The sequence below is a fragment of the Brachypodium distachyon genome, chromosome 5 (genome assembly GCF_000005505.3).
Source record: "Brachypodium distachyon strain Bd21 chromosome 5, Brachypodium_distachyon_v3.0, whole genome shotgun sequence".
Lineage (NCBI taxonomy): Eukaryota > Viridiplantae > Streptophyta > Magnoliopsida > Poales > Poaceae > Brachypodium > Brachypodium distachyon.
In genome coordinates, this window is record NC_016135.3 from 16,809,931 (window position 1) to 16,821,928 (window position 11,998).

General features: G+C 43.6%; 2 protein-coding genes across 8 annotated transcripts; one reads left to right on the top strand and one right to left on the bottom strand.

Moving 5' to 3' along the window:
* The first annotated feature begins 821 nt into the window (after positions 1–821).
* Positions 822–5,827, top strand: LOC100837221 (glycerophosphodiester phosphodiesterase GDPDL3). The gene is made up of 9 exons (XM_003579903.4): positions 822–1,270; positions 1,752–2,045; positions 2,225–2,340; positions 2,420–2,918; positions 3,684–3,722; positions 3,806–4,093; positions 4,379–4,518; positions 4,740–5,223; positions 5,323–5,827. Exons 1-9 carry the CDS (start codon positions 1,168–1,170, stop codon positions 5,592–5,594), a joined length of 2,235 nt encoding a protein of 744 aa, XP_003579951.1. The 5' UTR covers positions 822–1,167; the 3' UTR covers positions 5,595–5,827.
* Positions 5,828–5,888: 61 nt separating this feature from the next.
* On the bottom strand, positions 5,889–11,742 carry LOC100834165. Of its 7 annotated transcripts, none has more exons than XR_002961052.1 (7): positions 11,077–11,742; positions 9,942–10,839; positions 9,707–9,853; positions 7,259–7,389; positions 6,918–7,146; positions 6,384–6,660; positions 5,889–6,289 (listed from the first exon to the last, which is right to left on the bottom strand). XR_002961052.1 is itself a non-coding variant. In XM_014895537.2 (5 exons), the coding sequence occupies exons 3-5, from the start codon at positions 10,209–10,211 to the stop codon at positions 7,869–7,871; spliced, it is 756 nt and encodes a 251-aa protein (XP_014751023.1). In that variant the 5' UTR covers positions 10,212–10,486; positions 10,624–10,839; positions 11,077–11,742; the 3' UTR covers positions 7,537–7,868. The 7 variants fall into 7 exon arrangements, 1 of the variants encoding a protein (XP_014751023.1); XR_002961053.1 differs by having other exon boundaries at positions 6,918–7,182; XR_002961054.1 differs by having other exon boundaries at positions 6,384–6,474; positions 6,557–6,660; positions 6,918–7,389.
* Positions 11,743–11,998: the final 256 nt, after the last annotated feature.

Consider the following 11,998-nt stretch of genomic DNA (forward strand, 5'->3'; position numbering starts at 1 on the left):
TGCGCATGCTGCAGAACCAGGCGTCGCAGTCTTCCGTCAACCCATCTTTAGAACATGGATCAAAGCATCCATCTTGTCAAGCCTGACATCGATAGCGCCACCATCTTGCACACGTCCATCAGCCGCGTTCCGTCCATGACCCACCCACCCGCATATCTAGCATTGCTCAGACGGCGCCCCTAAGGGAAAGATTGACGTAATCTGCCCCCCCGCCGTCCAGTCAAATGACTTTGCGTTTTCACCTAGAAAATGAGTTTAAACGGATCCCCCGATCCTCACAAGAAGGTATGTACTCCATCTGAAAAAACAAGATTAATGGTTGAGAAAACTAAGGGAAAGCTCTTCTTTTAGAAGGACGCTGGAATCTATAAATTTTACTTCTAAGTAAATTTTGCAGTGCACCATGAGTAGTTGAGCTGTGTAATTATTACTTCCTCCGTTTCACAAAGATTGGCACAGTTCCGCACCAATCTTTATGGGACGGAAGGGGTAATCAATTTGCCAATGCGTAATGCGGACTTACATATATGTTATGAGAGTTCAAAGAGCAATTTGTCTTTATATTCTCTGTTTCTGTATTTTCTGTTCAAAGGAAGGAGTGAAAACTAAAAAATGAGGGTGATTTGCGATAGCTCGCGGTACAGGTTCACTTGACACGGAAGCTCTCCGAGCATAGAAACGACACTACTAGTACTATTAGTACTCAGTAAAGTATGCGTATTACTGGTCCTTACTGGGATCGTACTTGCCCCAATGAATGACAAAGGGAAGAAATGGTAAAGAACAAGACTGTCCTGGGGAGAGCATCAATGGGGGCTGGACTCCGGTGTCCGGAGGCAGATATCCCTCATTATTTGATCACCACTACTCTACTCCCTCCCACCACCTTCCCCTCCGCTGCCACCTCCCCTCCTGCCCGTTCTTCTCTCCTCTCCCCCCAGCAGAACACAGCTCACCACCACCTCCCCGGTCTCCGTCCCACGCAGTCTCTCTTGGGGCTTAAATCCAGCACGGCCGGCCGGCCATCGAACCTCCTGCTCCCGAGGATTACTTGGTCTCTTCCAGGGAAAGAAAAAGGACGAGTTGTGGTGGTCGCGGTGTGTTCTTGGAGTGCTGTTCCAAGGTTGCTGCTTGCGGTGAGGGTGGTGGTACTGGTCTCTCGCGGCAATGAGGAGCGGCAACCATGTCTGCTCCGCTGTTGCGTCCTTCGTCTTGCTGTGGCTGGGCGTGGCCGCCGCGCAGGGCGCCTCGTCTTGGAAGACACTTAGCGGTACATTCTTCCGGCTCTCTCTTTCCTCGGTTGGCTTGCTGCGTGCTCTGATCTGTGTTGATTTACTGCATGTTTTTGGTCCAAGAGGAAATTTTTTTTGCTTGCGGTTTTAGATTTTCTGGCCAGGATCTTTAACTTCCTTGCCCGTCATACACTTTTCTCTCTTTTTGCGACACGATTGCTTCGGCCCGGGACACAATTGCTGCGTGCTCTCTCTTCGATTGGAAGATTGGGACCGACCAAGATGCCCTTTTGGGGGTAGCTGATGGCCCTTTTCAGCTGACAGACGTGCTGTTAGGACATGGCAGCAGCTTCTGGAGATGAAGGAGTACATTTCCACTGCGTGCTTGATAGCTATACCCATCTCTTTCTTAGTATTGGGAATGGCGTGCTTTGCGTGCTCTTGTTCGCCTGATGCATTTAGGAGTTAGGATCTGATAGGCATACACGAGGCTAACAATCAATTGCCTTAATGTTTCAGGCGATGCTCCGGCGATCATAGCCAAGGGTGGATTTTCAGGCTTATTCCCCGATTCGAGCGAATTCGCTTATCAGTTCGCGCTGATTGCTAGCTCGCCAGACACGATCCTATACTGTGATGTCCGGCTGACAAAGGATGGCCTTGGAGTTTGTCTACCGGACATTAAGTTGGACAACTGCACCAATATTCCAGAATTCTATGCTGACGGTAAAAAGAGCTACCTTGTTAATGGCGTGTCGACGACGGGATGGTTCTCAGTGGACTACAATGGCACCGAGCTCTCCCAGGTTTCTTGTAAGTGCTACCATACTGTTCTAAAGTTAATAAAGGTTGGATCTTTTAATGTCTGCAATCGTGCGGATGTTGGATGAGGAAAAGGGACATGCTACTCTTCGTTTTTGAACGTTCTGTGATTTCAACAGTGTGGTTGGTTTAGTTACTTGCCTAATCATTGTGGTTTATATGCCGTGCAGTGAAGCAGTCCATCTATAGTCGCACGCCCAGGTTTGACCCAAGCTTCTTTCCATTGCTTGCTGTTGAAGACGTGGCATCCAAGTTCAAGTCTCCTGGAATTTGGCTCAATATCCAGGTACAATTATAATCTCATTCGTGTGCAGTAGAATATGTTGTACAAAATTGCACCTTCGCTGAAAATGAGCCATTTGCAGCATGACAGTTTCTACAGCCAGTTCAATATGAGCATGAGGAACTATATCCTTTCTGTAACGAAACGTGTTGTTGTTGATTATATATCATCGCCCGAAGCGAGCTTTCTCACCAGCATCAGTGGAAGGGTTAGCAACAAAACAAAGCTCGTATTCCGCTTTCTTGACGAGGCCACTCTCGAACCATCTACCAAACAGACATATGGTTCCATGTTAAAAAATCTCACATTTGTCAAGACATTTGCATCTGGAATACTTGTCCCGAAGAAGTATATCTGGCCTGTTTCACCAGATAATTATCTGCAACCATACACTTCAATCGTCGATGATGCTCATAAAGCAGGGTTGGAAATTTATGCTGCTGATTTTGCAAATGACTTTACGCTCAGTTACAACCATAGCTATGATCCATTAACAGAATCTCTCTCGTTCATTGATAATGGTGCATTTTCTGTTGATGGAATATTGACTGATTTCCCTGTTACACCTTCAGAGGCCATTGGTGAGTAATTTTTTGTTTTGGCAATGGTGCATGTTTGGCCCTAAAAAATATGCATGCACTGTTTTCGGAAATGAATGCATGCACTTATGATTTTGAGAAGACACGATTTTGGATTCTCTTAACCTAATAACAGTAGTAGTAATAATATACTCCCTCTGTTCCTAAATGTAAGAAGTCCTAACTTTGTCCTAAGTCAAACTTCTTAAACTTTGACCAAGTTTATGGAAAAATCTACCAATATCTATCACTTTAAAATAGTTTCATTAAATCCATCATGGTATATGTTTTCATAATATACTTATTTGATATTTTAGATATTGATACATTTTTCTATAAACTTGGTTAGGACAAAGCATGGAACAGAGGTAGGAGTTTTTTTTTAAGGAAAGGAGGTAGTAGTTGTTAACAGGACCTCAACCTAATAACAGACCTATGAATCCTAATAAGATATATGTACTACTAGTAGTATTTGACTCAAGGCCTGCAATTCTGAAAATAGAGATTGGAAGCATGCTTGGCAAAGTATCCAAACTATTACTACTACCAAAAGGGTGCTATTACTCCTCTGGTACTGGATTAGTTTTTCAGTAAAAAGGAAAAAAAGAAAGAGCATTTTGCAATTATTTAGAAAGAAAAAAAAAACTTTTGAGATGGATGTTCCAAAATCCGTTCCGTGTTTTGAATCTGTATTCAAACAATTTATTTGATGGATGCCGCATCGATTATGCTTCTCATCCCACTCTGTTCTCTATTTTGTTTCTGCAGGCTGTTTTGCCAATTTAAACAAAAGCAACACAGATCATGGTGTGTACTGCTCCTCTGTTCCATCTTTCATGCTTCATGTTCAGTTTTCTTACTGACCACCACTTTTAACATTTGGCATTCAGGGAAACCTTTAATTATTTCCCACAATGGTGCTAGTGGAGATTACCCAGGCTGCACCGATCTAGCTTACCAAAAAGCAGTTGACGATGGTGCAGATGTAATTGATTGTCCTGTTCAAATCACCAAAGATGGCATACCAGTATGCATGGGTTCCATTAATTTAATGGATGGTACTACTGTTGCAAAATCACCATTTGCTTCCCAGATAGCAGTGATGAAAGATATTCAGAGTGTGCTAGGAGTCTTTACTTTCAACCTCACTTGGGAAGACATTGTGAAGAATCTAAAACGTAAGTTGTATTGAAATGTATCTGTAATTCTTCGTATTAAAGCATACACAACAATATATATTTTGGTACCCTAGGCAAATACAGATAAACTAATTTGTTCCCCGCAAAAAAAAAGATAAACTAATTTGTTAGATCCTGAATCACCTACCTGATTTTGTATCGACTTATGTCGCCTACTTGTGTATTTTGTTAACCAGGCAGACATTATTTCTCTGCTATCATCTGTTTGATATATCGTTGCCATTGAGCATTTGCTGCAAGACTAATTTCTCTTCATCCTAACAGCCAAAATATCAACCCCTCTTAGCACCTTCGCTTTGGACAGAAATCCAAGATACAGGAATGCAGGAAATTTCATGAGATTATCGGACTTTCTGGACTTCTCAAAAGATAAGGATTTATCAGGAATCATGATTAGCATAGAGGTGAGAATTTTATGTTATGATCGCATAAACGGAACCGTTCCCTTCATGTGATAGTATCACTTGTTTTTACTTAGTAAGGTTATTAGTATATTCTGGATACTGGTTACATGTTTCCATACTTATGCACTCCAGGTATCGAATGATCTGTAAAAATTGATGTTCTTACCGAGTTCTGGTAATAGGTTCATGTTCTCAATTAACATAAAATTTCTATGTTGCAGCATGCTGCTTTTTTAGCAGAGGAACTTGGATTTGACATGGTAGATGCAGTTATCAAAGCGCTTGACGCTTCCGGTTACAACAAACAAACTGCCCAGAAAATTATGATTCAATCAACGAACAGCTCAGTTCTGGTGAAGTTCAAGCAGCAAACGAAGTATGACCTTGTGTACATGATCAATGAAGATGTCAGGGATGCCGCGCCCTCCTCACTTGCCGATATTAAAAAGTTTGCCAGTGCTGTTTCTGTCGATACCGGCTCTATTTTCCCTGAAAACCACCATTTCTTGACATCCCCGAGCGGTCTTGTCCAGTCCCTGAAGACCGCTAATCTCTCGATCTACGCCTATACTCTCATGAACGAGTTTCTTTCTCAGCCATACGACTTCTTCTCAGATGCGACCGCACAGATCAATGCATATGTTCAGGGTGCCAAAGTGGATGGGCTAATTACTGATTATCCTGCGACAGCACGGAGATACAAACGTATGTCTTGATTTACATTCTCACATTGTGCATTGTGCATCCTAGAAAGTTCTCCGCGGTTCTCGATTTACATTCTCACATTATGTTTCCATTTTGCAGTGAACGCCTGCAAGAACATGGGGAAAAAAGCACCAAGCTTCATGGCCCCTGCTCGCCCTGGTGATCTGCTGCAGATCATCAGTAAACCGGCGCAGCCACCAGCATTGGCCCCGATGCCGCTTCTAGTGGATTCAGACGTGACGGAGCCACCCCTACCTGCAGCCAGATCAAACAATGGCACAGCTCCAGCACCTTCATTTGCATGGAGGATGGAGACTCGTGTCCCAATTCTTGTCACGTTGGCAGTGCTCTGTGCCTCTGTCCTGATCTGAGATTGCAGCTCAGCATGACACAGCTAGAGATAAGCGAATATGCCAATCTACTAATCCGATATCTTTTTTTCTGCTTCAGTAATTTTTTGCGGTGAGGGGTTGCCCCCGTGGAACTCTCCCTAGTGTTTATCAGTACATATGTGTTGGAATATATTCTCAATGTTATGGACCAAGTGTCTGTAAATCAGATGGTATAGTTCTCTACAATCTGAATCTCCGAGGCATCATTATTTTGTTCTGGAATCTGAATAGTACGTGATGTCTGTCTCTGAATTATGATGGTGTCATGCTGTGCCATGTGCCACAGCAGATGGGGCATACAGGTTGCCAAGCGACTATCTTTGATCCCATCTCAATAGATGTGTTATATATGGCTCGAATTGAAGGAATCGTCAGATATGAATTGAATAGCAATATTAATTCGCAGGGTTCAGGAAACCAACTATGATTGCGATACGACGGCTTCTTGAGTTCTATATTATCTGGTGATATATCATTACATGTCACATGAAACTACACCAGATAATATTTGATTACACCACAAGACAAGCATGCCAACCTTTGGATGTTAAGAAACTTCTCTATGAAACGTTGCGCAAAGAAACCACTTGAAAATAACTTCTGTATTCTGCCCCCGAGAATCCTATGATAGAGAGACTAGTCCCAGATACTTCATCCTTCCTAGTCCGTGCATCCTATCAATCAGCACAGAATAAATGAATGCGAGCAGAATACGCGGCGGATGGGAGGAGGATGGTACGTACGCAGAGTCGGTAGTAGAGACGGTACCTGTAAGCTTGGTTCTCGATTCTCCACTCATCGGTAGCCTTGTTCGTGATAACAACAGCGACGGATCACGGATGCCCCGTCGGGATGTGACCTGCAAAAGATGGGTGCTTCACGCGGCGGCAGCAAACGCAAAATCTGTTGAAAATTAGAAGGATCGGCCGATCGGGGACAACCGAGTATAACTCCCCGCTAGTAACTTGAGATCTCAGGCAACGATATCACTTCTAACCGATCCGTCTCGCTTGCAAAGTTTCATCAATAGCTTTCATCGGATTTCCTATAAAAAAAGAAGAGTTTTCATCAGATTCACTGGCCTCACCGGCTGATAAAAAAGTGTAACAAATAACGTGTAAAATCTCATTCAAGTCTCTCCCTGACTTCGACTTGATGAAGAATCTCATTCAAGTCAGCCAGAAAGATGTCCAGGACCCTGTGAGCATCTTCCTTCTGAACAAAATACACTGCACAGCAGTTCGGTTCTTCCTGCGTGCCATTGATGCAATAATGACAATTACATAAAGGCCATTGATCTACCTGTCACTCCAGAACTCGATTTTCTGCCCATCCCCCAACTCAGTGTGCCCAATGCTGCATATAGTTTCACCGTCAGTTGATCAGTCTCGATGCAGGGTCTCAATCTAGCCCCTTCCGGAAACCAGCTGCGATGACATTCTTCAACCTTCTTCAGTAACCACTTGGTACAACATGTGCTATTCTGTTCAATGCGCTGCTAGCCAACCGGGCATCGGGCCATCGCTTGATTCTGATTTAAATTGGACAAGCCAGCACACAGCGTGTACTACTCTCATACATCAGGTAATTCCAACACCGCAATTGGAACTAGCACAAAGTGTACTACTCACGCATCAACTTACCATACAGATTCTTCAGGGAAAGTTGCAGCTTAAAGGAAGATAAAACAGTCCACTTGAGTTCAGGTCACAGTCAATCAATGCGTTGAGCCTCAGATTGTTGAATGCAGAAGAGAGTTGCTCAGGATCCATATCTGAAACAAGTAAAACAGGGGCAGCAGTGTCAAGCCACCCCCAAACTGACATACACACAGAACTAGGTTCACTCTATCATCCTTTCCGAAGAAAGATGATAGAAAGCCATAGCATTTGAATGATAAAAGGCCATGGTCACCAGGAGATGCACAGATCAACATATAGTAGGCACCTTCTAGTGAAACAGAAACATATGATGTACATACATAATTTACCCACATTGGACGATACACTTTAAAGAGCACAAAAACCAGGGATAGTTTTACGATTTCTTGGCTACCAATGACTAAAACGAAATAGAATTACAACTGAGAGGGCCTAATGCACAATAGGAAGCATTCTAACACGTCACTCCAGCAACAGCCGGAGCAGGAATTATTTCTTACTAGACTAGGCACAGGCAACCAGTCCATTATACGATAATTATTAATTCACTATATCCATCATCCGATTATTGTCTCTGTTGATTATTCCTTCGTCATCCAATTATTATCTGAACAGATGACGAGAATCCTTTTGTGAGATGCTCCCTAATGCGATGCTTGCTAGCTTCATCCACTACAAATCTTGGAGGCTCACGCTTAATGGCTTTGCACAGATTGCATGGGTCCTTATCACGCAACTCAATTCTCTTCAAGACCACCGCTCGTGCCATGACAAGCCTTACGTAATTCATAACCTTGTCTTCCTCTTCAAACCCTCTTATCACCAGTAACTTCAAGTTCAAGTGCTTTAAATCCTTGGATGATTCCCAGACCATATTGGTCTTCTCAGCACTGTCCTCGGACTTACTGAGTTCACATGGATGCCGAGCTAACTTCATGCACATAGAAGAGAAACATGTATATTACATTAAAAATTAGCATCAACCTCAACATTAGTATTTGAAACGCAGAACAGCAGTAATGGCACGAGTTAAGACTTGCAGGTAAATGATGCTCCCTTGAAAAAGTTAGACGCCTCTTTGGTATCATTTTTTTCCCGAAGAATTTGCAGAAATTGAAAAATATCAAACCCTTAGGAACAAAGGAATGATTTCCATGGATTCAAATAAAATGAGTAAACTATGGCACCATAGGTACGAATTTTGAGGAATCTTTTTTTTTTGCGAAGAAAATTTTGAGGAATCTAACATGAGGGTAGACCCAAGGGCGGGCCTACGGCCCGTGCTACCCAGGCTGTAGCACGGGTACAGCCCATGTAGTGGATACAGGATATATGACTTTTTTAACCCATGTAATTGGTTAGCCCCTCTATCGGCCCAGCAAAGCACCCCATTCAGCCCAACATGTCCACACCGCACACGGCAGCCCAGGTGTCGCTCGATACGCCTGATCGATCAACTAGCGCGACTCTTCGTCTGCCCCAGGCGATTCCCAAATTTCCAGGTACAGTACTGTAAAAGAAATCAAAGCCGCCCCAACCCCCAAGTCCCCCAACCCTAGTCTCCCAAAATCGATCCCTAGCCAACTGCACCCAGCGCGATCTGCACCCGGCGGCAGTCTGCAACTCAAGTCAACTGTCCAAGCCGTAGCACGAGCGAACGGCACGGCAGCTAGCGCTACAGGTTTGTGTTTCTTCTTGCATTAGAACTTTTGATGGCTAGATTTTTTTTAAAAAGAAGAGCTTTTGATTGACTCAAGATCCGTCATCGGTGGTTGTTGTTTGTTGAGGTCTAACTAGCTTATGATATTGGGATGATCCCGGGCTTCGAAAGCCAATTGAAGATTGTGATCTTGAAATTAGAGATGAAGCTAGGAGTGCTGGATCAATCCACTGCTTTCCTAATTGGTATTTATCTAAACAGAATGCATTTTCATGTCCTTAGATTATCTTTTATGGTTGTAGAGACGTTGAAGTATTTGGTACGTTGATTAAGTACTTTTACTTCGTACTCCTTAGCGTACAATTTTATTATCATCTAGCAAAATTTTGAGTGTACGATAAGTTTAGCCCCCTCTTTTGTTCGTTCCTGGGTCCGCCACTGGTTAGACCTCATGGGAAAAATCATTTATATCTTGCATCGATATTGTTCTCTGAAAAACTGCTATGGAGAATCCAAGCAGGTTGGATCATCATTATCATACAACTCATGAGATCTCCCTATTCCCGCGTCCCAAAGAGGCCTGCATGTACTACTTTTACTATTTTCACAAGAATACAATGTTGAGTAGTTTAAATTAATACTATTAGTCTATTACATACTCCTGGCCTAGTTGTATATTGTTATTACTGAATATCTGGAAAATACATAATGCAATTTTTGTTATTTCCAGGCCAAGTATTGGACCAGAAGGAGCAAAATAACAGGCTTACATAGAAGTTCTCGACGGAAGGTGCCCCTTCAAGGATAAACATAGTCCAATCTAGATTGCACTCAAAAAGGATACCGTAAAGATGCACATCTCTTAGTTTGCTGAATATAGGAGTGAGCTGGTGTGGACCTTCAGGTTTAATCCAAATCTGCAGCAAAAAGAAAAAATTAAATATGGAAAATATGACATTAAGCATTGAAATAAACAAACATGATTTTATTGTAGTAGAAACTTACCATCTGAGTGCGAAAATTCAAATGGAGGATCGACAGATTTCTGTTACTAGATAAACACTCGCTCAACGTGAAAGGTACCTGCCCAGATAGGGCAGGAGAAGCGAAGCCTACTTTATCAAGCTGAGGAACATAGCCAAAAAGCACTGGAGGGTTTTCACCGTACCATGTATCGTACACCAGTCGCATGAGTTTAGGAACACAGATTAGCTCGACTTGTGCGCACCCAAAATAAATAAATTTCAAGTGCCCTGAGATCCGAACATGGGGCATCTATCTTGAGGACAGGGTCCTGGCCCAATTCACAACATCTCAAGGAAAGAAGCTGAAGTTTATTGCAAGTGTCGAGGATGTTGGGGACATCTGAGTCCTCGAACACAAGGTTCTGCAGGGTCAGTTTTGTGAGTAATTTGAAAGCACCAGGGCAAGCATGGAGGAATGACACAAACCGCTGTCCGAATAATACTAGTTGAGCTTCACTTGGAAATTCAACATGTTTATTTATCGCAAACTCCAGGAATTCTATCTCACCGCTCTTCGCTGCATCCCTGACCGCATGACCAATAGAGGACAAGTAAGGGTCTGCCAGGTAGAAACTGAGCTGCACGGTCTTGATGGTTCGAATGCATTTGCATGTCTGAGGAGACAGCAATCTCCTTGTTGCATCAGTGTAAGCTGTCATTACCTGACCCAATGTGCAGCCGGGGACTTGAAAGTCCAAGGCATTCATTATCAGATACGAGAGCTGATGAGGGAGGTGCATCCATCGCTTGGAGAGCACGCTGGTCTGAACTGCCACACCCATAGCAAGGAATTCAAGGATGTGGAGTAGAAGTTCATCGGGGAGTGCACTGATCCTATCTTCATCTTTGCTCACACTAATTCTATCTTCATCTCTGACCTGCAAAACAGTTAACCGAATTAAACATGTTGAGGAAACAGATGCAACAAAATAATGGGAAAAAAAAATCCCATTAGGCCCATGTATTCCAGGGTATACGTATCTCGAGGATGCAATAGAGAAATTGATTTGGCAATTCCCCAAATTTGTCAACAATAATACTGGTAACTAAAAGCCGAGTCTGAGAATTAGGAGGCCTACCGACAAGAAAGTCGAAGGGGTAATTAATGAACTTACCGAGTTGTGCGGTGACTCCATAATTTGACTTGGACGCCGCAGGAGATCGATTACTTGGTGCTAATCAATCAAGGATATAACACATGCAGCGGCAGCAGGCCTAGCTTTGTTGTCGATTGCAACTTATAAAACGGCCGGCCTTGCAGCTTAGGACGTGTTTTGGTTCAAGAATAGTAATGCAAACATAATTGTAATAGGATTACACCGACAATATAAACAGAACGAGCATATATATGGTCCGAAATATTTCCACGAACTGAGATATAATGAGACCACCTGATTAATCCATACCTAGCAGTAAATTTGCAAAGCAAGTCAGGATTTAGGGGGGGGGGGGGGGGTCCCATTGGAAGCCCTTCGAAATAGCAGATGAAGGGATTGAGCATCGAACGCATGAGCGGTACTGCATATCAGCGGCAGCCCCGCACCGCACCGATTCGATGCCTCCGCCATCGCTCGACTGAAGCCCTAGTACCATCGTCCGGATCGATCGACGCAAAGCCACACAGGGCGGAGGTGCCAGTGAAGCAAGCTATGCGCCCGCCACACCTTGATCAGTCGCAATTATTCCTACCCCTGCCTCCCTCCGATTCAATAGAACGACCGGCGGCGCCATTAGGAGCTCGAGTTCCCTGTTGTCGCGGTCGGTTGGTGGAGACGGAACGAACATTCTGTCCTTGGGCCGTTGGGTCATGAAGTAGGCTCCTAGTTGACGAGGCCTACTTGTGTAGTAGTAGTAGCCTTGATCAGCCCAAACTCAAGGCAATGCAAGCCCGTTTCGGTTTTAACTTTTTCGATTTCTCTCTCTAGAACACTAGTACGGAGTAATTCCGATTTGAGCTGAGCTATGAAACCAAAAAGTTTACTACCGTGTCTAAGAAAAATGGGACCCATAGACTAACTATACGTGTGTGCGTAGGAA

Excerpts from the sequence above, each read along its gene's own strand:
- LOC100837221 (XM_003579903.4), top strand. The coding sequence starts at position 1,168 with ATGAGGAGCGGCAACCATGTCTGCTCCGCTGTTGCGTCCTTCGTCTTG. Across the intron at positions 2,046-2,224 it reads CGAGCTCTCCCAGGTTTCTT|TGAAGCAGTCCATCTATAGT; the intron begins GTAAGTGCTACC and ends TATGCCGTGCAG. Across the intron at positions 4,519-4,739 it reads GAATCATGATTAGCATAGAG|CATGCTGCTTTTTTAGCAGA; the intron begins GTGAGAATTTTA and ends TCTATGTTGCAG.
- LOC100834165 (XM_014895537.2), bottom strand. The coding sequence starts at position 10,211 with ATGCCCCATGTTCGGATCTCAGGGCACTTGAAATTTATTTATTTTGGG. Across the intron at positions 9,854-9,941 it reads TGAATTTTCGCACTCAGATG|ATTTGGATTAAACCTGAAGG; the intron begins GTAAGTTTCTAC and ends TTTTTGCTGCAG. Across the intron at positions 8,208-9,706 it reads CTTCCGTCGAGAACTTCTAT|TTAGCTCGGCATCCATGTGA; the intron begins GTAAGCCTGTTA and ends ATGTGCATGAAG.